Source organism: Caloenas nicobarica, chromosome 3 (assembly GCF_036013445.1).
Source record: "Caloenas nicobarica isolate bCalNic1 chromosome 3, bCalNic1.hap1, whole genome shotgun sequence".
In the NCBI taxonomy this organism is placed as follows: Eukaryota; Metazoa; Chordata; class Aves; order Columbiformes; family Columbidae; genus Caloenas; species Caloenas nicobarica.
Window position 1 is genome coordinate 72,761,643 of NC_088247.1, and position 25,380 is coordinate 72,787,022.

At 36.4% G+C, this 25,380-nt stretch overlaps 1 protein-coding gene across 1 annotated transcript in view; it reads left to right on the forward strand.

Annotated features, from left to right (window-relative positions):
• Positions 1-25,380, forward strand: part of PACRG (parkin coregulated) — a 232,700-nt gene that overhangs the window by 45,235 nt on the left and 162,085 nt on the right. The window contains exon 2 of the mRNA XM_065632369.1: positions 11,842-11,976. Within this exon, the coding sequence (XP_065488441.1) occupies positions 11,842-11,976 (135 nt within the window). The remainder of the gene's footprint in view (positions 1-11,841; positions 11,977-25,380) is intronic.

Sequence of the window (25,380 nt, forward strand, 5' to 3'; positions counted from 1 at the left end):
AGGTGGGCAAACATATGCAGGACTGTAGGACATATGGGGTCTGGACAAAGAATTGTGCTATTTACTCAAAACAATCCAAATGAGGAAAGGTAACAGGACTAATGAGGAATCCACCATTCCTATCCTCTTTAGGTATTGTTTTGAGTGTTCCTATTCCATCTTTTCAGATGAAGTCAAGTAATTTGCTATTGAAGATAGCCATAGGATGGGATTTTGTCGATTTTTTAAATTGTGGGAGGGTGATGGGGGCCCTGTAGTAACTGCTTTGCTAGCTGAAGCATCTAGTCATGGGAACTTTCCTGGTGCATTCCATAGAGAGCTGAAGCATGACTTTATGAAATGTGGTAGACTTGTCACAGCCCTATTTGACTTTCTGGCTTTTTATAAGGTTGGTAAGTAATTCTAGTCCAGTTCTTAAATGGGAAATCAATGCCAAAATGTTGTTTCACCAAAACCATGGATAGACTCTGTCAAATCAGAATCAGAATGCAGTGATTTTATCTCCTCTTTCTAGTGTTTAATCCTTTAAACAATGTTCTGTCATGACTCAAGCAAGTTTCTTGCTAGCTTACAGGTCAACCCAGTCTTTCAGAGTGTCTTCAAGTAAGTGATTCACCTGGATTGTCATTGGGCTAATAAACGAATGATTCAAAAAATGACTGACCCAATGGGGCCCTGTTCTATTTTGTGAAAAATGGATGTTTTTAGACATTGTTTCCAGTTGGAGCAAAGAAAATTTCTGTATTTTTAATTTTTCCATGATATTGGAACCGGGCAACTATAGACCGGTCAGCCTCACCTCCATCCCTGGGAAAGTGATGGAACACCTTATCCTTGGTGCCATCTTAAGACATATCAAGGATAAGAGGATCATCAGGGACAGTCAACATGGCTTCACCAAGGGGAAGTCGTGTTTGACCAACCTCATAGCCTTTTATGAAGACGTAACAAGGTGGATTGACGATGGCAGAGCAGTGGATGTGGTCTTCCTTGACTTCAGCAAAGCATTTGACACCGTCTCCCACAGCATCCTCACAGCAAAACTGAGGAAGTGTGGACTGGATGATCGGGTAGTGAGGTGGACTGCAAACTGGCTGAAGGAGAGAAGCCAGAGAGTCGTGGTCAATGGGGCGGAGTCTGGTTGGAGGCCTGTATCTAGTGGAGTGCCTCAAGGGTCAGTTCTGGGACCAATACTATTCAATATATTCATCAACGACTTCGATGAGGGAATTGAGTGTACTATCAGCAAGTTTGCTGATGACACCAAGCTGGGAGGAGTGGCTGACACGCCAGAGGGCTGTGCTGCCATCCAGCAAGATCTGGACAGGCTAGAGAGTTGGGCGGGGTAAAATTTAATGAAATATAACAAGGGAAAATGTAGAGTCTTGCATCTGGGCAGGAACAACCCCAGGTTCCAGTACAGGTTGGGGAATGACCTATTAGAGAGCAGTGTAGGGGAAAGGGACCTGGGGGTCCTGGTGGACAGCAGGATGACCATGAGCCAGCACTGTGCCCTTGTGGCCAAGAAGGCCAATGGCATCCTGGGGTGTATTAGAAGCGGGGTGGTTAGTAGGTCGAGAGAGGTTCTCCTTCCCCTCTACTCTGCCCTGGTGAGACCTCATCTGGAATATTGTGTCCAGTTCTGGGCCCCTCAGTTCAAGAAGGACAGGGAACTGCTGGAGAGAGTCCAGCGCAGGGCCACAAAGATGATGAAGGGAGTGGAGCATCTCCCTTATGAGGAAAGGCTGAGGGAGCTGGGTCTCTTTAGCTTGGAGAAGAGGAGACTGAGGGGTGACCTCATCAATGTTTATAAATATATAGAGGGTGGGTGTCACGAGGATGGAGCCAGGCTCTTCTCGGTGACAACCAACAGTAAGACAAGGGGTAATAGGTTCAAGCTGGAACACAAGAGGTTCCACTTAAATTTGAGAAGAAACTTCTCAGTGAGGGTGATGGAACACTGGAACAGGCTGCCCAGGGAGGTTGTGGATTCTCCTTCTCTGGAGACATTCAAAACCCGCCTGGACACCTTCCTGTGTAACCTCACCTAGGTGTTCCTGCCCTGGCAGGGGGATTGGACTAGATGATCTTTTAAGGTCCCTTCCAATCTCTAACATTCTGTGATTCTGTGATTCTGTATGGAGATAAGGTTATTTGCACAGTTCTAATAGGAATTAGAGCAGTGTTATTTCAATATATTCTGAAAGTTGCTGTCATAGGCTCCTTATTGTCATCTCACCTATTATTCCATCTATCTAATACAAAAGTAATATTTAAATAATTTGAAAGACTTTTTTTACTATGCTTTTGGAATTAAGCTTTCCAATGGAAAACATTAGACCTACACACGACATCAGCATTGGAAAATGTACTTACCAAAACACATAATGAGGCTTATTTACAATCTCCTAGGTGTGAAATAACTGCCAGGTAAAAAAAGATAACCTCCTATCAGATTTGGTTCTATGGCAGCTTCAGTTAATTTACTTCTAGTCACCATAGACACGTCATTCCCTTACCTTCACTTTTGGCAGGTGTGGTGGCATTCCAACTCTGTTGAACCATTTCAGTACATTCTCCAGCAAAAAAATATTTTAACAAAATAATGTGAATAGTTTCCTGGCAGATCAGAGCATTGAAAAGGCTCAGAGCAGGATCAGGCAGACACAAAAATTAGTGCAAGAGCAGAGACAGTATAGATTGAACTGGAAGGGAGGGCAGGACTTCGGCAATTTAGAATAACAAGAAGCAGGATGGCTATATTATGGGCTTGTTTTCATTCTCTTCCCTTGATATCCTCTGTCAGGGTCACAATAATAAGTTAGGATGTTAGGTATATCCAGCATGGACCTTCATACACATGTGCGTGATGCAAGTGCAGAATAAGCTGAGAATAACTTTCCTAATACTTCACAGTTTTACCTACTGTTCTTTGAAATACACACAGATATGCCATGATAATGTATAAGAGCATCATAAAGAACTAAAGGTTTCAGAAATCAGAAAAAATATATCTCTTATTAAAAAAAAATAAAGCCACATGTTTAATTTTGTTTCCTAGCCAACAACATTCTTATAACTTGCTGTATGTAGATCTGGCATCCAAAAATACATGTGCAGCCATAAAAAATATTGTGGTTACTTCTTCATCAGGGAATAGTGCAGGCCAATAGGAGAGGATCACCAAAGGAAAAGAGCTGATGCTGAGGATACGATGTTTTACATGCCTCAGGGATCTTCGTCCTTCAGACTGATTGTTGTCTGAAAGGACTCTAGTTCATTCACTTAGAAACTGCTTCATGATGTGAGCTGTTATTGGGTGCCTCTTCAGAAGCACATTTGTGATCCCAGCTGAAACATGAATGCAAAAGTTTCAGGAAAAATGTAGGTGGTTCCCAGATTTCATGGAATTGATGCATGGGAAAGCCTTGTGAAACTAATAAAGCAAGGAAAAAAAAAAAAAAAGACCATATTCATGTATAGACTGGAAGAAGGAGAGAAATACATTAGCAGTTGTCACTCTTCACCCTTTGCATTAAAGGAAATTGCTTGGCAAGCATCAGGAGAGAAATCTAAATGATATGAAATAGTTACACTGTACTCCAGCAGAGAATAAGAGATGGAGGACCTTCTGAAAACAAAGTGCTGTAGAGCAGTTTAAAACATAGGCACATCTGGCGTATCGAAACAGCTTATCTTTTCCCCAATCAAAAATAACATTTCTGAGGTGATGAAATAGAGTAATTCTGTATGCGGTTTATGACTTTCAGTATTGTCTCAAGGCAATAATGAGATACGATATCTTTGTACGAAATCACATCTGATTTTTCTTTCAAGTTCTGGTGCTTTAGAAGCATTTGTAATGTTTGCTGACCTTCTATCAGTAGTTTCATTTTGGGATCTTAAAATTGATTTCTCTCATTTTTACTTTTGAAGCTATGAGATGGGCTTTGATCTGTTGTCCAGACTCGTGCAGTAGCCCCAGAAGCAGCATTTAAGCATTAGATGTGGCACTATGTAAAACATATCAAGAGTGACACATATGAAGAAAGATCTCTCTGTTTCTTTTTGGATATAAAAAGCTTTTGTCTGATACATGTTGATGTTCTTTTGATATTGAATGCTTGTGATATCGATATTAAGTAAAAGGAATTAATGTGGAACTCAAGAGTGCCTATTGGGACATCTTACTGTGCCTCTCCTGTCAGTTTCTCATTCAATTTTCGGTATGTCTGTGTAGCAAAATCAAAATATGATTATAGAATGTCTTACGCACCTATATTAGTTTAATCAAATTAGGATCAGTAAATGAAGAAAGAGCAATATAGACTTTGTTACTTATTGCCAGTCAGAGTAGACACTCTTGGGGATGCCCGGTGCAGATTCTAAGTGTTAACACTTGCTCAGATTTATGTTTCCAAGTCTTTACTACTACTATTACTAATGTTTATTAAAAAATCTATGGATATGTCACCAAATACTATCATCATGCTATTGTTTTGTTGTGTTGGTAGGTAACTGCCAAAATTTTGAAGTTTTCTCAGACATGATTGCTTTTCTTGATGATGGGCTTGTCTGTGTTACAACTATAGAAATGCATAAGGTACCTATGTGCATACTGACTCCAGAACCACAAAGTGGGGAACATGGCTTTTGCACCGAGGCTTGCTCTCTGGGTATGAGTTGTAAATCAGTGATGTTGTGCCAATGCCTGATCAGCCAAGAGCTCTATCACACTATAAGGATGAGGACCTTGCAGTTGGTGGTTATAGTAAAGCTTTGTGTGTCAACATGGCACTACATAGTGCTACCTATATTATTTGGCCTTCGTTCTTGCTAGCTTGAGTATTTCATTGCATCGTATAATTCATTTTATGTATTTAGTATATCTTGCATTTTATTTGAGGTTTATGTCAGGATTTGGCAGCAGCTTCTGGCTCCAGTACACGAGGAAATTAATGGTGATGTTTCCTGTGGGGAAATCAGTGGGTTGCCAGTAGGACTATGATGCATTAGCCAAGCAGAGTGTTAGTTTAGCATCTATACAAGAGGAGGATGAGACAAAGACCTTGTTAGTGGTTACACAAACGTTTCCTTGATGCCATCACCTTCACATCTCTCCTGAGACAGTAACATGCACTAGTAGACTCCATTCTATGGATGCAGTGCAATTTTATACAAATCCGTTTTTCAGTTTGAATACAAAGAAATAAAACTCATGATTTTATTTCTGAAAATGTCACTCTTCAAGATGATAATATGGTGTTATATTTTCAAGGAAGACTGCATTTTTTAGGTTAGACAGTTGAGCGGTCATATAACTTTTGATTGCTATAGCTTCAAAAATAAGTTTAAAGAAATATTTTTGTGGGTTAAAAACCACAAAAAGATCTGGTTATATTCCAGTTTTCCTGTAAGGAACAGCCAAAATATTGAAGTTTTTTTATTCTTCCCAATCGTTATCTAAATGCATTAACCTGGATTATTCAAATAAAGGTATGTCTCTAACCATTAAATTTTATTATGTCAGCACTTACTGAAGAAGCAGCCACCTATTTCTTCCTGTCCCACTCCATGCTGCTCCCTCTCTTGTGCCAGCTTAAGTGTTCAGTCATCTTTGCATTAAACCATCTTAGGGATCTAATAATTCACAAATCAACCTAACAAAAAAAACCCCAAGCAACAACATACACACACAAAATCAAATCCCCTTTTTCCTGATCGGTTCCTATGAATACCTGCATGAAAGCTTCTGTCATTAATGGAGGGCAGTACCTTGTGGTAGCATCCAGGCACATGAGGTGGGAAAGACCACTTATCTCCCTGTCAGTGGCAATTTTTTTCTGGCTTAAAGTGCTCATGAAACTAGTGTCAGTTTTCACAAAAATCACCAGTTGTCGTATGCAGGTATGTGTTTAGGTCCCTGAGTATGCATACACTTTGACACTCAGGTGATGTGGAAAAATCAATCTTCAGACAATTAATCGCTGTTTAAGTCTGGCTTCAAATAATTTTTCTTAGTCATTTTCCTAATGTGCCGTCACTAAAAAGTCTAAGAATGCAACCTGATACAAGGGTTTTAAATGCCCACAAGTCAATGAAAGAAATATGGTCTTTCTCCTTTTGTTTTGTTTGGTGTTTTGTTTTGGTTTTTTTGCTTAATGGCTTGGATCTTTTATCTTGTCACATAGTTCAACAGCATAGAATTACAATAAATTAGTTTTGCAATTATCAAACTCTTCAACTTCTCTTTGGCATTTAACGAACCTCAGAAGCAGTTTATTGCTTCATATACTTTGCCATCATGAATATTAGCCTTTAATTAACTGGAACTCCAATCTTAAACTTTCTAGCTATGTTGCAATGAAATATTGTACTGAGGTTGAAGAAGATAGTATTTTTACAGTTTTTCCAATGAATGGAATACTTTCAGAATGACCTTTTGAGTCAGTAATTATAACGATAAAAAATGTAAGACAAAACTTGTTATCACAAGGAAAAGCATTGTATGCTTTCTTTTTGTATATTTTACTTAGTCGCATAAAATCACAGAGAAGCCTCAGCTGAGAGGGACCTCAGGAGATGATCTGGTCCAGCCTTCTGTTGAAAGGTGGGTCTTGGATTTGTTTTTTCAGGTCCCTGCCAAGCCAAATCTTGAAGATTTTCAGGGAGATTCCACCACTTCTCTAGTCAACCTATTCCAGTGTTTAATGTTTCTGATGCTGAAGAACTGTTTTCTTGTATCCAGACACAATTTCCCTTGAAGAAATCTGCATATGTTACCTCTTGCCCTGTGCATCCTTCTGAAGAGAATACCTTCATCTTCTGTATAACTCTCTAGTGGGGATTGGGAAACTGATTAGATTTTCTCTTGAGCCTTCTCTTCTCTGGGCTGAACAAATTCAGTTTCCTGAACCTTCTTTCAGGATCTCCAGACCTCTGATGATCTTCATGATCATCTACTAGACCCTCTCTCTGTTTTTCAGTTTTTGTCATGAAGTGGGAGGACCAGAACTGGACACAGTATTCCAGGTGTGTCCTAGCAAATGTCGAGTGGAACTCTTTGATCTGCTGACTCTACCCTCACCAATGCAACCCAGGGCTCATCCTGCCTTCATTGCTACAAAGGCACTTCTCACTCAAGTTTAGGGCTGTCCATGAGAATACCCAGCTCCTTTTCAGCAAAGCTACACCCCAGCTAGTCAGATCCCACCCAGCTTGTACTGCTGCTTGGGGTTATTCTGTCTCATGTGCAAGGCATTACATTTATGCAGTCCTTGTTTGGCCCTGCCTTAGTTTGTGAAGGCCTCTCTGCATGGTGGCTATTCCTTCTGGTGTATAGTGCCTCTCCTCCCTGTTTGGTATGATCCACAAACTTGGTAAGCAAGCATTCAGTTCTGTCATCCACATCCTTTATAAAGATGTTGAATCATATGAAACCCAACACCAACCTCTAGGAACTCCCTTTGTGATCAGCTGCCAATGAGCTGATAAAAGCATATTAGCCTTACCCTAAAAGTTCAAGCCATAACATTTCTGTAAGATTTTGAAAAGCGTAGTTTATGCTAGCAGCTTGGTAAATCAAATACTTTCAACTGTCACCAAGATCAGGTACTATCTCTCTGATTACTGCATTTTTTCCCTAAAATTATGGACCAGTTGTGTCTTCAGAATCAGTCCCATTGCAGCTGGGAAGGTCCTAATGAGTTGTACATAGAGAAATGCTAAATCTACATGAGGAAAAGACCTATTGAGGATGCTCATTCAGATGTTAGGAAAGACTGTTCGATAGTTTTCTATTGTGAGAAACATATCTTTGGCATGAAAAGCAAAAAAGAGGTAAAGTTGACTTTGTCTCCTGGAGAACTTGACTGGCCTAAAGATTTTGAGACAGCTTCTTACTGTAAAAATTGTGTTCCAGAATTTAATCGTTGCTCTTTTATTTCTTTTTTGTAGCAATTAATCTGAATCCATGACTGGCATTCCTGCATTGTGATAGTCTGCAAATAGAAAATTAAAAGAAGTCTGATTTCAAAAAGTGCTACTTAAAAGTATAGAAAAGTGTATTTTTAAAAAGTATAGGAAAATAAATACATTAAACAAAATAGGTCAGGAATTATAAAAAGTGAAAGAGTCAATTATACACATATACTTTTCCTCAGGTAGACTGTTGAAGATGCGTGACTGGAATGGCCCAAAGAGAGATCTGCATAAGAGAACAACATGCAGAATACCAAATATGATGGTGATGGTGCCCCTAGTAATAAAGACAGGAAGAAAAGGAAACAATTTGCAAAAGGCAAACAGTATTAGCTTAATCCAGCCACTCTAGAGAACGCCTCGTAATCTACTTTTATCGGAGGCAAACAGAAAGACCAAGTTGCCTCCATGTGATAAACTTAAAGCAGAGGAACAGTACTCTTCAGTCATGCACGGTAACACTTCTTCAATGCAGGGACAGTTGCACTCTCTTCCTGGTTGGTGATATTTCTTTGTTCTAGGCAGATCTTAGGCTCATTCCTTTGGAGTTGGTTGCTCTTCCTGGTATTTAAAAGGTCTCTATGCCTATTAGAGACCAAACTGACAATAAAAACATCTTTAAGACAAAGGAAGAAAACAACAGCTCTTGCTAGACTATTTTTATGGTATGCTGCTCCTTCTCTAGCTATATACACTAGTTTGCTGGTTATACAGTACAAGAATTATGAGATGCATAAGATGGGTAATAAACTGCATATTGAAATGGAGACAATAATGACATGTAATGTTGAAATGAGAGATATGATAATAGATGAAAGTTATTAATGAAACTTCTTAAGAAGTGGTTTTAAGGCTAACCTTATTTAGTATTTTCATTAGTGACCTTGACAAAAAAGAAATTAGGATTGTATAGTGAAATTTATAGTTGACATAATGTTTGGAGTTGTTATTAAAACAGATGAAGATCACGGTGTCACACACATGAAAGTAGAAGCCCTTGAGAACTGGTGTAAGAGAAATGGATTTAAATATAATGGTATGAAGTACAGGATAATGCACTTAAAACTAATAACAAGAAATTCTGTTATTAATATATAGCTCATCAAATGGAAAAGATAGTTGCTGTGGCAGTTGATCAAAGGATAACTATAAGATGTTAGTGTGATGTCGCCATGAGAGACTAAATGTAATACTAGGAGATCTACTAGGCTGTATCACGTGAAAAAGGATAATACTCATTGTATTTCTGACCAATGGTAATGTGGATTTACTAAACCTGAATGCATTTCACTTTCATCAACTTTTCTAGTCACAGCTTGAATGTACAGAAGCTTGTAGGATTCCCAACACTGACTTTTGGCAAGGAGTTCTATAAATGCATTAGTTGCTCCATGAATACAAAACTACTTTTGTTTGTTCCAAACTGGTCACTTACTAGATTTTTTTTATGCCCTGTACTTTTACTGGAGGAGACAGCGGAAGATCTGTCATTCATCCTCTCGCTGAAGTCATGGTTTTATAGATCTTTATTCCTCTCTAGTCATCATTTTCCCAGTTTATTCTTTTCTTATGAAGGCCTCTCCATACCCTCAGTGATAATCCTCCTCTGAACCTTTTCTAATTCTACCATATCTTTTTTTGAGGTGGCAGATCAGAGTAGGTATACGATTTAAGATATGTTATGTGGTTTCTAGCCACTGAAATAAGATAATGCTCAAGAGCCTTTCAACAGGCAAGGGACAAATGAACAGATTTGTAGATAATTTTTGAAATACTTTGTAGATATAGTAGAGTAATATTAGAGGAATAATAGAGGAATGGATTTGATAACTAAGATCTGTTTAGTCTTTCTAGTTTCTTTGTTCCCTAATAAAGAATAGGAAGAGGTTAAATCAACATTAACATATTTTCTAGAAAACTTCTAAAAGTGCAGCAGAAAAAGGCTGAGCGAATTTACTAACTTGAGTTCAGAAGAAGAAAATATTTGGTTTCAGATAAGATGCAGTTTGGGAGTACATTATGATAGTCTGCAAGAAATAATTAAGATTATATCTCATGTAATCAAGACAACATATACTTTATCAATAATTTCAGTTAAAAATTAATAGAACAGTGACTCCTAATATTTTACAGAAAATAATGTTTAAAGGATGTGTGAAGGTCCTGTGTGGGAAAAATATACAAACAAGAACATAAATGCTTTTCTAGTGGCCTCAAATGAGTAGTGACTCATAGACTTGCCTGAAATGCAAAAAAAAAAAAAAAAAGACAACAAATGAAAGTACTTATACTAGTGGCACAGAACAAATTGTTCCTCTACAGAAAAATAAGTGTAGATTTATTTACATTGTTTAAAATGCTTTATTTTGGAGTATTACTCTCAAGGCTACAGATGTGTTTACTAAGCAAAGTTACAGCTATGCATATCATATCTGTTTTCACTAGAGGTGGTCTATCTGTGACAGCAATATGCAGCAACAGGTCACAGTTTAGTAGCCCTAGTTCAAGTAATTTGAAGTACAGTGTAGGCATATCACTAGTGGCTTCCTCTACCTCAGTCCGTGGCAAATGATGTCAAAATACTTTGGAGGAAAAAAGTGCCAAGTCAGATTTAGATCTGTAGTTAGCACAGTTAAATTAGAGAATAGCACAAATGAAGCAAATGATGCCACATATTTGCATTTTGTTCACTGGAAAGCTGAATGTCTAATGCTAAAAACTCAGGATCACTGAAGATATAGAGACAAATAGAACAATACAAAATACCGGGTATGATATATGATCCTTGAAGCTCTCACCTTTTTTTTGAAAATGACAATTTCTGTGTTTTAAAAGGTAGCAAGTCATAAGGGCATTTTTTGAAAAAAAAAAAAAAAAAGAGATACATAGAGAATTGTAGGAAGTTCTTACCCCAGATCTATGGCTAGGAAAAAAAAAAAAAAGCAAGAGTTTCTCAGGGAAGAATCAGTTGTCAAGGACATTTGGGATTAGTTTAGCACTCTCAGTCTCTTTTAGCATTTGAGATTAGCTTTGTTAATTAGCTTAAGCAATAGATTTCTTATAAGTACTTGAAATTCTATTATCTTAGTGCCAATTGGTAGTTGCTGTTACTACTATGTTTGGCTGAGGAAAAAGTTCCACCGTGAGTATTTTGGAATTGGACCATCATTCAGGCACTCGGGCTATGCAGTATGCTGACCAGCAATAACTCAGATAAGGAACTAAGCAGAGCTGAATCAAATGTCTTTCTCCAAAAGCAACACAGACAGAGAGGAGAGGTCTGAGACAGAGTTTCCTTCATTTCTTCCAGTGCTTCAGCCATCAATACTGAAGGGCTGGAAGTCCTATGAAGGCCAGATCCATGATATTCGAGGAAGGGATATGATGAAGGAGATTAGGTAATAGCCAGAGAAAGAAAATGGAAAGTGAGGGTAGTTATATCAGATGGAAACCAAGTCAAATGTTTTCTATAATGAAAAAAATAGAAAAATATTTCTCAAGGAGAAATGCTTAATTTTCCAAGAATTTCTACTATATAATGTGAATATGTTCTTGGTATTTTATTCTTACTTAAAAATGCTGTGGTAATGGAGGCAGCTACTTTGAAATATAACAGTTTTTATGGGACGATCTGAAAGTAGTAACAAAAAAAAGCGGCTAACAAAACCTGTAGATTATTGCCAAAGCATACTTTCAAAGAAGCGAAGTATAGCATGTAAAGAAGTGAACTAGAATTTGAGAGATCAATGTTAGTCTTCTTTCTTATCTGTTTCTATATTGAGCCATATAAATTTGGCTTTTTCTAAAAAAATATTACCTCTGAAATGTGGGGATTTTTTGTTTTGTTTGGTTTTTTTTAAGGTTAGAGGGCCCCCACTTGCAGGAGCATTTAAAGAAAGACCAACAAAACCCACAGCATTTCGCAAGTTTTATGAGCGAGGAGACTTCCCATTTGCCCTTGAGCATGATGCTAGAGGACACAGAATTGCCTGGAAGGTAAGTCATGGTACAGCTGTGACAGCCAGCTGAGCTTATTGAAGTGACATCTCTCATTGTCAAACAAAGTTGGCTTCTAAGTAAATAAACTGAAATAATTTCTTAGCAAATGGAAGATGGTGGGGAAGCTGTTAGAGAAAGGCCTCTGAGTCAGCTGTCTACCTTGACTAACAATCAAATTATATGCTGCAAAAAGGAAGATGACAGAGTTGCTTTGCCTTAGTGAATTGTCTCCTGCCCAATTCATCTCTATTTTTATGAGGACCTGGCAATGCAGCCTGTTTCAGACAGTCCATCAAATGATGGAAGTGGCTGGATACAGCAAGCAGCAGCCATTTATCTCTCCCAGATTTCACCTTCCTGCAGGACACTTCCAAATAGAAGCTTTAATTACCTAAATGGATAGGTCAAGATTGCCTGCTCCCTGAAAATGCAGAGCAGAATACAAACGAAGGCAGATTCTCATTCCACAGCTGTACTCTCGGTCTACAGCATATGTCAGACAGCGTAATCACTGTCATACGTGCCCCTGTTAGAGGCTGACCTCCACTGCTGAAACCATTACAGCTCCGACATTTCTCTGACAAAAGGTTAATTGGCTTCAAAATAAATGTATTGCCTAATGACACCATTCTAATGCGGCTGTGTTTCTCTCTAAAAGGCTTGGTATTGTTATTTGTAAAACTTGCCAATCTTATAAGTAACTACTGCAGACTTTTAAATTTAATTTGGAAAATGAATGCTGATCTTTAACCTGCTCCTACTATTTAATTATTCTGGTTATCATGAATTACTTTATTGTTTTGTGTTATTTATTGGACTAGAATAAGATTTTGCTGAAAGCACTGATAGTTACAGAAAATGAACATGATATGCATGAGCAAAATATGTCAGATTTGTAGTGTTTTAAATTGTCCATGTCAAGAACATGATACAAATTTTAAATGTATAGCTATGTTAATTCAACACAAAAAGGAGTGATCTTGCAAACTTATAGCTGACTCTACTCCTAATGAAGCCAACAGGATTAGACCTACAGTGTGGTAAAGTCGTACTATGTAATTTGTTAGTAACTAGATTTTAAGGTAGCTTTTCTGCTTATTGAAGTATAGAAGAAAGAATGGTGCTGTTGTGCAGCACAAGGAAGAATTAATAGTTCTTACAGCAAAGGGAATCTCTATCCAGCAAGACTTTACCCATTATCAGAATGTGATTCCAGTGCAACTGGTCTTTAGGTGACCCACAGGCTTACAATATAAGTCTGCACCCTAATCTTTCATCACCAGGTAAGACCCAAAGGTGATTTACAAGCAACTGCAAAAATCTACAGAATTTAGTTTTTGTCTTGAGGCATTAAACCTTCTAATTTCACAAAATCAGACTGAGACGTACAGACAATTTACCTCAATTTAAATGCTATTTGATGCATATACTTCAATCATAAGGACTGGTATTCCACTAGATGATGCTAGTGACTGCTTAGTTGACTTAGAACACAAGGAAGTGGACATTAGGAAAAAGTTCTTCACTGAGAGGGTGGCCAGTCACTGGAAGAGGCTCCCCAGGGAAGTACTTGCAGTACCAAGCCTGTCAGAGCTCAAGGAGCATCTGGACAACACTGTCAGTCATATGATTTAGTTTTAGATAGTCTTGTGAGAGGCAGGGAGTTGGACTCAGTGATCCTTATGGGTCCCTTCCAGCTTGAGATATTCTCTGATTCTGTGACATCTCGCTATCTAAAAGCCTTCCAACCACAGCCGGATGTCTAGAGTGTTTGCTCCCTGTATCTCACAGTTTGAATTGTTTGAAAACATACTGTCTTAAGACAGTCGCAATAGCGGAGTCTCTAGTCAAAGATCCAGCACATAATTTTTTGTTAACACAATTTGCAATCTTCTAGCCCTAGTATCCACCTACCACAGTAAAACTTTGGCATGTAGCTAGTGCAATGTAGGACTGAGATGTCATGCAACAGTTGCTTTTGCTATTGCTTTTAATCCTTTCTTTCGAAACAAATGATCGCTACGTCAGCATGCATGCAAGAGGGCAGCATAGTAGCCGACTATTCCATTCCTACCTCAGCATATTGCAGGATCCAACCTTATTTCCCTTATTCCCCTTATTCTGTGCCACTTGATTTAGTCACAAATCAATCCAGACCCATTTCTGTGTCAGGCACTCAAGAAAACAATACTGAGGTAGTAGAATTACTCAAGGCTGTTATTTAATTTGGCATGCAACCATCATTGATTATTGTGCAATTTAAATAGAAGAAGCAGGCAAATAGGAGTTTTCTAGTTCAAAATTTACATTAGATAGGTTCTAAAGTCTTACAGGCTGCCCACTGCTGCAAAAGGGTGAGAATGTTGTTCATCGTTAGCTAATATTTACAGATGCAGATAAAGTAAGGTCTGTATTTTTCACTTGTTTTAAGGACATGTGAATAGTCAAAATATCCAACATACATCTAATGCTAATTTTCATCAGTTTGTAAATCTGATTAAGCAATTTTTTTTAGAAATATATTTTACTCAATACTGCTTAAATTCATGAAAATGAAAAAAAATATTTTATTAATGAAATGTGTCTAGGCAAAATGTTCTATAAAAGCTTGGCTGAACTATATTTATTTGCATGAATCATGATTCTACTGGAATGGTAAAAAGGAGAAATAAATGGTAGCAGTGATATTTTAATCCTGCTATAATTGCACAGTATCAATGTTTTACTGTGAAAGGGTTTTTTCCTCTGTTTAGATGTAATGTGTGTCATGGTTCATTTCACTCATGTTAGTTTGTTTACCAAGTGGTGCATGAGAGAAAATTCAGAGGGGTCTCAGAAACATGATTTGTTGTGACAAAAGAAAATACTACAGGATTTTGTTTTTTCCTGCAAAATACACAGTTGGGTTTTGTTTTGTTTTTTCTTTGTTTGTTTGTTTTTGTAATTACTGAAACAAAACAAAACAATTATAATTGTCAGACATTAAATATTTTTTTGAACACACTTTGAACTCTTGTTCCCTATATTGTAATTCTGTGGGCAGAATTCAGTCATTTTCAGCTAGAAATGAAAAATCTGAAATGTTTTAATACCCATGAATTTTGTTAATATATACCAAAAAAATATGCACAAATGACCCTTGAATTTGTAACAGTTCTGCTTATCCCTAATATTAAGGCCATGATTAATTGCCTTTAAGCGCTGGCTACATAAAACTAGGGTTGTAGGCCTAGATGAGATATACATTTAAAGTTCAGGAACTATTCAGAACTATTTCTGAAAAACTGCATGTGTTGGATCCTTAATTCTGAAATAATAGTACATTGTTGTTGTTGTTCAGCTTAATTATTTCCAAAATGCACTAAATTTAGAAAGAGTCATTCTTACTCCAAATTAATTCTAAGTATACACAAGATTAAACTGTGTGGATAAACCATGGTGTTTATCTTGGTGCCTTTTCTTGAAAAAGGAACCAAACTAAATTATATCTCACTACAAGATCATTATAGCAAGATGTGTCTTTAAGTCTTTAAGTTTAGAAAGGCATGTCTTTGAATACTCCTGTAATATTGGCATTCTGGTTGGTAAGTTTTACTACTGTCGCAAGTTCAAATAAACCTGTTTCAACCTAATGAAACAAAACAGATGAACAGATAAAATATGTTCGCAACATATAAATTATTATGTACAAGAACAGGAAATTGAACTTGGTTTGAAGGATTACCATACGGGGGGGAGGGGAATATTTTAAAAAACTCTGATAATACCAAACTAAAATAATCTGGTGTTAGAGGCTGTAATCAAGTTTCTAAAAGAAGACAATATGACTGTCTTGATGTTCCTAATCTTGGTTTTCAAAACTGGAGAAAAGTTGTCCTTTTCTCATTTTCAAAGGCAAAAGGAAACTCACCGTCTTTCTAGCACACCACACAGTGGAAATGAAAGAATCCATATAAAATTAATTCAAGAATTTTCATCTCCATTAAGGGGGTCTACCAGCAGTCAGTAAATTCTTCACTGAATGGCATACACTCAGTATAATATTTTAATATCTAATTTAAATCCTTTGTTTGTTTTCATGCTTCCTCAGTGATCATTAAATAGAACTGTATAGATGTTAGTGCCTTAAAATTGCTGCAAATACATATTACTCATATTTTTGATAAAGTAGTACTTTTTCAGATCTAGAAATAAACAACTTCTTTGGTTGAATTACTCAACAAATGTTCAAGAGTATTTCCAAATTTGAAGCATTTGTTTTTGCCCACTAACAGAGAATGAATAATAATGGTATGGTTTGAAAATGTGTTTCTGATGTGTATCAAGCATAAAAGTTTGGAACATGAATTGTTGTTAATTTACAGATAGATAAGAGTAGAAAGTGATGTTTCTAGAAAAAGAATGTGTTAAAATATTTAAAAGCCTGTTGGCTACTTCTGTGGGATCCTGCAATTCTCCTTCAGCTTGTGTAGATCACAACTTTATTTTTAAATGTAGTAATATATTCTTTTGCACAATCTCCTACCAAGCTACAAATAATAAAAGCTCATAGTCCAGATCTGAAAAAAACTTCCATTTTAAAATACACATTACCAAATTAAAAAAAGGTCAGAATGCAATTAAACCTTTGACTAAGAAAGTTGATAAAACCCAGAAAGTATTTCTGAATTATTAAGAATGTGTTTGAAATGCAGTCTCTCTGTATCATACCAAAAGTCCTCAGAATGTTTGAAATGGTTTTTTTTTTTTAACAGAGTGGGGTTAATTATGAAAGTCATTATGCATGGGTAAAAAAAAGCTTCTATTCTTCAAAGAATTTTTACAATTTCAAATAAATTAAAACCAAATTCAAAAATGTAAATGTCTCAAGCAAAACGTCAAAATGAACATGATTTCCATCTTTTGGGGTTTGTGTTTTTCCCCAGAGTAGCTGTGTTCACTAAGGATATGACTTTTAACATTTTAATTCCTCTTTATCCTCTCTTTTTCATGTAGCTTGTTTTTTTCAGGGGCTAGTGCAAAGCTATAGTTGTAAATTTACTTCTTGGTGATAGAAATGAGATGCAGTGGTAAAAGAAAGTGTTCTGCCCATAACATCATGAATTTGGATTATGCATACACTTTTGCCTTGTGCAGACTATCAAAGGTTGCTTTTGGTAATAGGGACTACAAATAATTTGAACATGCCACAAACCTGCAGTTTTTATTAGCATCTTTCGTTATTCATTTGGTTTTATCAGCATATTTTAGATTAGTTTGTGTAAAATTCTGAGCTGCTATGATTAAGCTGGTACCTGTACCTGGCACCAAGAAAAATATTTTTCTGTTGTTTTGGTTTGGGTTTTTTAGTTTTGGTCTTGGGCTTGGTTTGAGGGCTTTCTTTTCCTGGAAGTGCAACCTTTTTGGATTGTTTGAGGTATAAGTTTTAAGTGAGAGATTTTTTTTTTTTAATATCAATTGATATAGTTGGAAGGCAGACAAGTTTTCAGTTGCAGAGCTCTGAAGTAATGTATCTCAGTATTTTTGATTTTTGTGTCATTGTCTTGTTATTAAACCACATGAATAAACACTGTACGTTATTCCCTGCCTAGTATTAAGTGAAGTTAGGTAACACTTCCCAAAGTTCAAATCCCAAAACAAATTAAAAATAGTTGTAGGGAGCTCATTTACACTACAGAATGACCCCATTATTATACTAATGTCTTGCAATTTATAGAGGTGAGAAGTAATTCTAGACGTTGATGGGTTTTAATAACTTATTGCTATCAGAAGGGGAGTGTCCAACTTCCCTTCATGTCTTCTGCTCTCTGTTTCCGAGGCACACTGGGCACTGGCACTGCTGCTGATCAGAGTCTTCTGGGAGTACATTTCTCTCACTAACTCAGGGAAAGGAGGTGGATGTGTTTCTTCTCAATCGGCAACATGTTCACAGCCCTGTGAACTTTGATTGCAAAAGGGTCCATAAGTGCTAAAGCTGTGTGTTGGTGAAGGAGAAAGAAACAGTAGTGAAGTCCAGCAAAGAATGGGAGATAGTCAAAGGATCTAAAAACTTTTTTTTTTCTTTGGACAGCAATGAACTTCTAGATTAGTTTTGCTGCTCATGGAATTGCAGCCTTAGATATCTGAAAGCAAAGAGAACAAACTGACTATGAAAATACTACTTTTCTTCTGGATTTATTTTCATATATAAGGATTTCTTTACTGATTCCATTCTTTCCTAAACTATGTTTAATATCTTGTTAATAAAATACGTTGAGAGGACACTGTCATCTTAAAGAAAACTTGTAAATCCCTCACAAGTGTTGTCATGCAGAATGAAAGCTTTTTGCAAGATGATGTACAAAGAGGAGCAGCTGTGGATCATGCTTAAGCACAGTGGGTACGGCACAAAGCGGTCTTAGTTTCTGTTTTATTTAATGTCTTCATTAATGTTTTAAGAAATAGTTCAGAGTTTTCTTCTGCAATCAACTTCCGTTTATCTTCCCCAGAGGGCTCCTTTTTTTTTTAACCATTTCAGTGATCCTTTTTAAGCATCTTTCCAATACAATTGTGTTAGTAAAACAGAAAATTGCGGTGTGGATTCAAGAGGAGGTGACTGAAAGCAACAATTTCTTAAGCCAGAAATAATACATAATAATTTAGAGAGACTAGAAATATGAGTTGAGGTAAAAAAATAAAGTCTCGGAGAAACAAATTTTAAATGCTGCCTCTGGGAAAAAAATAATTATATTAATGGATTTAGTGTAAAGTAATAGTTTGGGAAATAATAATTTTCTTTTTTAAAGGACAGTAAAAACCTCATTTTTCTGTGAAGACAATAATAAGCAAATTTGGTATGTGGCATGGTAGCAAGAAGGAATTATTCCAGTTTAAACTAAAAATGCAGCAATAGCTCCATTGCATCACCTTGAATCAGAAATTGTTAGTAATAACAACTAAAAATTATTATCAAAAGTTCTGTCTTCGCTGACGTGCATGTGACTTTTTATTAGAGATCATTAAAAACTGCAATCACAAGTCTGTTCTAGTTTCCTTTTTAAAAAGCATAATTCTAAAAACTAGCCACATCTTAATGACTATGACGCAATTTTCATTTAAATGAAAACTCCTTTAAATCTCTTAACCAATATTGTATATGTACTACACTTATACCCATTCTGTGATCTTAAATCATACAAAAGAGCTACAGAATAAATGCAATATCTTTTCTAGCAAATAAAACAACAAAATTCCTGTTAACTACATTAGAAAGGGATCCTTATTCCCATAGATAAATATTACCTATTATCTCGTGCCTTTTTCACCCTATGATAATATAAATTTTCCTACCGATCTATTAGGTTTTTAGTCCTTGATAACACTCACAGGCATCCATTTCTTATAAGCTAGAAATTACAATTTCCTGAGTTATCGAAGTTGCAGAAGATATGATCATCCTTTTGACAACGGCAGACTTAAATCTCTCTCTTATATCTAAGAAGTGTTAGTTTGTATCTAATTACATTTATTTTTAATAATAAGTTAATTTTATATTCAACAGGTATGTAGGGGTTTTCTTCTTCAAAAGTCACTGTTTATATTGATTCTAGCATTTTATATGAGTTAGCTAAGATTAATTATATTTTGTTTACAGACTAAAATAGGGTACCAAGCTGATGTCCTTCAATTAAGGCAACACTTTTAAAATTATTGAGTAACTGAGTGCTTCCAGTTTCCATTCCATGATACATATAGTCACAAAAAAGTATTGGAATGATAGGTTTCTCAAGACTGAAATTTCTACATTGATTTGATCCCACCACTAGGTAACATTAATTCCAAATAAATTTAGTCTATTCAAATCTTGCTTTTCAAAAGCACTATACTAGAATTGATTTTCAGTTGAAAAACATTTCTTCATAATAGTGCATCAATTAAATATATGCTTAAAACAATCATTAAAAATTTAGATAGCCAATGGCTCTATAATATGCATTTTTCTGTTGGTTCACTGCTTAATACTAATCTACAAATCAGTCATGACTTTACTCTTTTCTGTTAAATTCTTTTTTGTGTCTGAAAGGGAGATGTCTTTGAGGGTCTTAGAAGAAATTTGTGATGATAGACATTGAAAAGGAATCTTATCAAATGCTATTTAAAAAGACTCTAGCAAAATGCTATGTTTTTATCAAATCCCATAAAATCCAAATTAACTATTTCAATACTTATCAACATTCTCATCGGTTGTTTATAGTTTGTACATTTAAACTAATATTTCTGGTGAAACACTGAATTATGCCACATTACGTATTAGAGGTTACTAGTGCAATCTCTTCTTTCTTACCACTTATGACTCACAGACATGTAATTCTTTCTAGAGTTAAGTGTTTTCCAGTCTTCTGGGGTTTTTTTTCCATTTCTTTCATGTTTGTAATTTAATAATCTAATGAAATGTTTTCTCCATGCTCAGATAAAGTACCGTATTTATTGAAAATATGACGTGTACCTTTGCTTAACAGCTGAATAACATGTCTCCCTCAAAAAGTAAAAAAATTATTTCCTGGAAATGACAGAGCTCTGCTTTCTTTTAGCAACATCGATGCTGAATCTGGGGACTAGTATTCAGCTGGCATCTAAAACAGGCCTTGCAAAGAGTAGTGACAGTTCACCTGATTACTAGAGTACAGAGCTGCTATACTTCAATTATTAATTCCTCTGTGGCTCATTAATAGTCACAACTTATCCCATGACTCTAGAAAAATTACGGCAGTTAATTTAGTGTTTCTTTTTCCCTGTGTACACAATTAAAGGCATTCCTTTATGTGAAGTAAATTGTCATCTCTTGAAAGTGTATGGAATGAAAACCCAGCCATGTATCAGAAATAACTTTAATTTAAATTTGCTAAATGACCTCTGAAAGTGAGATGAAAGATTTTCTGCTGAATGGGCTGGTGCTCCCTGCCTGTATAATTTATGTGAGAAATTAGTGCGAATGGTTCACTTTTATGGAGCAGTGCTGCTTGTAGCAAGCCTGCAGAAACAATTTTCCCCCAAGCCTCCATCTGTTCTTCAAACCAGGGCATATGCCATCTCATCGAGCTTGAAAGTCAACTGATTTATAACTCCTGAAAAGTGCATAGATGGAAAAGAAAGGTCGACTGCTGCTATGTGACAATGATTTGCTAGGCACTTGGATAAAGACAATTCACATTATTATGGACCCTAGAGGACACAAGTGCTGTTGTAAGCTTCAGAAATTGGTACATTGACATATAGAACAAAAACAAATTGCTCCTCCTCCTTCAGTTAAACAGCTACCTCTCTTCTTAAAAAGAGAAACTTTTTACAAGGGAAGTAGGTAATATAACCAAGACATCTTGTTAGACTGTGTTTCAGGCAGATTAAGCTTTTCCCAGCTACACAGGTTGCTGTCTAGAAGTGCCAGGACTTGTTCCACTTTCATCTTTAAGCTGCAAGCAGAAACATCTGTCTTTAAAAGTGCTTCTTGTTGTTTGTCAGAAAGTTTTGTTCAGCACCACAAATACAGCATTGATGAATTTTCTGTATCTACTCTGAAGGTGATTTCTGAGCCCTATCCCAATTAATGGATGGCTTGTTCTCTGTCCATTAGTTGTCAGCCTTCCTCCTTTTACCCAAATATTGCCAAGCTCTCTGGCAAGTGACAGAACAAATGGAATTGACAACATAAAAATCAATGTGTGTTTGATGTTTTCATTTCTGATAGTCAGATACTGTGACTGCTCTACTCTGAGGCTCAGAGACTGAATTTCTTCAACTATTTTGTCTTATCAAGTCTATTATTATTATTATTACTATTTCAGGTAAAAAATGGCATATAGTTAGGTGCATTTTTCATTTAAGAAATGTAATGCAGAAATGATGCAAACAGAGTCTTTTAATGTGAAAATGTGGGGGCAGGTTTTACCTTGAAAAAACACGGAGGTGCACTATAAAAAGCATGTGTGAATGGCAGGAAGAATCATCCTCTACAAGTATGAGCTTATTGCTCGTTAAGGTGATCAGTAGCATCTGTAAGAAAGAAATGGCTTTGTAGCTTTCCACAATCATCTGATGTTATGTAAAAACATATTCAACAAATGTCTGCACTTTACAAATGTATTATAGTGGATGTCTGTTCCCATCAGTTTTGTGATAAACACTGTATTTCTGTGACCCTTTCACTGTTTTGTTTTTGTTCTCCACTGTATGTTAGGCATGTGCATGGGGCAAATTTATCTCCTTTAGTTCCATTTCATTTCCTATACCATTTCCAAAGCATAAATTAGTTCATCATCATTTCAGTGTCATTTTCTCATCACTAGCCTCTATGAACAATTCACATCAAACTCCTGTTCACGTCTACTATGCTGGCATAGTTCTGATCTGGACTCAGCACTGCTCTCATTCCTTACATTGTTATTCTGCTAATTAATAGTATCTGTTTGTTTAACACCCAGTTTTATCGTCCTTTTACTTTCTTCCCTGTTGGTTCTTTCATCTGTATCTCCTTTTCTTTATCTGTGAAGAGTTTGTCTTCATATGAATTTACTCATGAGGACAGCTTGGCAGGAACTGGTTTAAGTAAGGAATGCTTTTTACATGTTTTATTATGGTGTAAATGTGTCCTTGAATAGAAATCATTCAGATTAAGATTCATGAAAGCTTCCTAAAACAGCAAGATCTAAATTTTAACCTTTTAATTTTTTTTTGCTTTGAAACATGTTGGCAACTCAGTTCAATAAAATAGCTATCAATGTGGCATGAAAGAGCTCTGTTCCTGCAGAAATTTAGGCATGTGTTAATGCCTTGTGATCAAACCCACTGAAGCGATACTTTTGGTTATACTGTGTAGCAGTGGTGCTAGTGAGATGATGCACCTACCTCTAAAACGAGAAAAAGATATTCACATTTGTTTGTTTTCAATCATAATGATGTCACTTACTTTGTAAGTTCTAGTTTCAGATTACTGTTGTTGCATTTTGAAGACATTAATGGCCAAGACCTTTAAAAATCCATCTCATTTTAATGTGTCTGATAAAAACTCAGTTGAGGTGGCTGATTTGTGCTTTTTTATGTGGAAACTGAGGACTGAGTGTATATTTACATTTCAAATAGCAATGCTGATATTTGATAGTAGTAGTAGCATGTGGTAGGTTATCAGGGCTAAAATAAATGATCTTAAATATCTCTCATTTAGAGATAGTTCCCCTTGGCTTTCAGCTTTTGCACATTAATGGTCAGGAAACAGGCAATTGTAGGGAATTATAAATACTGCAGTTTTAGTACTAAGTGGCAGAATCTGTGGGTTGCTAGTTTTCTTTCAGTGACTCCCTTCGATATCACACCAAAAAATGTATCTTACTTTGGTTTTAAAGGAATATCAGCTAAATAGTCTTGTATAATGAAACAATCCAAGTGCTGTAGGACCTTTCGGAAGTCTATATTTATGGTATTGGAGTTAAAACCCCAGAAAACCTAACTGGCATGTTATACTTTAAAATAATTACTTAAAATCTTATGCATTGGAACTGATTTTCTGTGTTTTAAAATTAATGTTATGTTCATTTGAGAACAACATTTAAGAACATTTAAGAACAACACTAGAACCTTGCTCTTGTTATTCCTAAGCTGGCAGACTGGGCGCCCAGATAAAGCCCATGTCTGAGGCAGAAACATCGCTGTAGCAAAGCCCAAGCTGGAGTGTCCATTTCACATTTGAACTCCGTTCAGTTGAATCTCAGTTTCCTTTGAATTGTCACTTACCTTGTGCTTCCACAATGTGAAAGACAATATGCATTATTAGCTGATCTTAATATGATCTTTTTGCTTAATGTAGTCACAGATCAGTTCATATGCTTGCTGAAAAAAACCCACACATTAACCAAGTAAAAACAGTCTAAATTGCAGTCCTTTTTATGTCTGTGCCAAAGTGTAACCCTCTGTTCTTGTGCAGCAGTCTGGTTGGGAACATGAGCAGCTCTAAGTTGATAGAAAGGATACATAAGTTTAGGAATTAGGGTGTCACAGCTATTAAGACTACTTTACTCCTTTCAGAGTTAAACTTGCCTGTTTAAAATTCTCACCATCATACAGTTCTCAGGTGTTGATTCAGTCTGAGCTCAAACAATAGTTGGCAATTTTGTGATGTAGCTGGAAATAGGGAACTGCTAGAGAGAGTCCAGCACAGGGCAACAAAGATGATTAAGGGAGTGGAGCATCTCCCTTATCAGGAAAGGCTGAGGGAGCTGGGTCTGGGAGCTGGGGTGACCTCATTAATGTTTATAAATATATAAAGGGTGGGTGTCACGAGGATGGAGCCAGGCTCTTCTCGGTGACAACCAACAGTAAGACAAGGGGTAATGGGTTCAAGCTGGAACACAAGAGGTTCCACTTAAATGTGAGAAGAAACTTCTTCTCAGTGAGGGTGACGGAACACTGGAACAGGCTGCCCAGGGAGGTTGTGGAGTCTTCTTCTCTGGAGACATTCAAAACCCGCCTGGACGCCTTCCTGTGTAACCTCATCTGGGTGTTCCTGCCCTGGCAGGGGGATTGGACTAGATGATCTTTTGAGGTCCCTTCCAATCCCTAACTTTCTGTGATTCTGTGATTCTGTGATTTCTAGTTTAAGCTAAAGAATAGGAAAGCTACATTCAATTTTTTTCTTGTAGAATTAAACCTGTATTTTATTTCTTGTGTCTGCTTTATATGTTTTGATGCTTTTCTGAAGAGATGAGGAAAACAGCTGTCAAAAACTCTTCAGTAACATTACTGAATTTGCCCTATTCTTTCTTGACAAACTATAAGCAGTGTATAGCCACAGTCATGATACTACAAACCCTTCCCAAAATGAGAAAATAATACTTTTTGTAGATAAAGGTAAGGAAAACCCTTGATCTTTATTGAAGTTATGCATAGATATTTATTCATTTTTAAACTTGAACGTATTCAAATCATATACTCACAAATTAGATCAGAAATGCATAGCAACATATTTGTGATATGTTTATCATTGGCTGCGATAAATTTGATATATTATTTCTGTGAGATAATAAAAGAAGGCCACAAAATTCAGTCCAGCTACAACAGAAGTCCTCACGCTATGTGTAACAAGTGTGAAAAGATTAAGTGAACACAACTTCCGGTTCACATAGCTCTTGCCATCAGTTTGTCAGGGATCTCTTGTCTCCAGACATTTCTGATTACAGACAAGGTATTATTTATTCTTTCTTGTGTACAGAGTAGCAAATAATTAGGACAATAAATCTGTTTGTTCTCAAGGGTGTGGAAAGACCAATTCTTATGGATTTACCACCTCAAAAGGTGATTTAAGCTATATGACTGATTTTGCATTAAGTTGATTTGGAATGCTCATGCGTCAGAATAGACTAGACTAGACTAGAC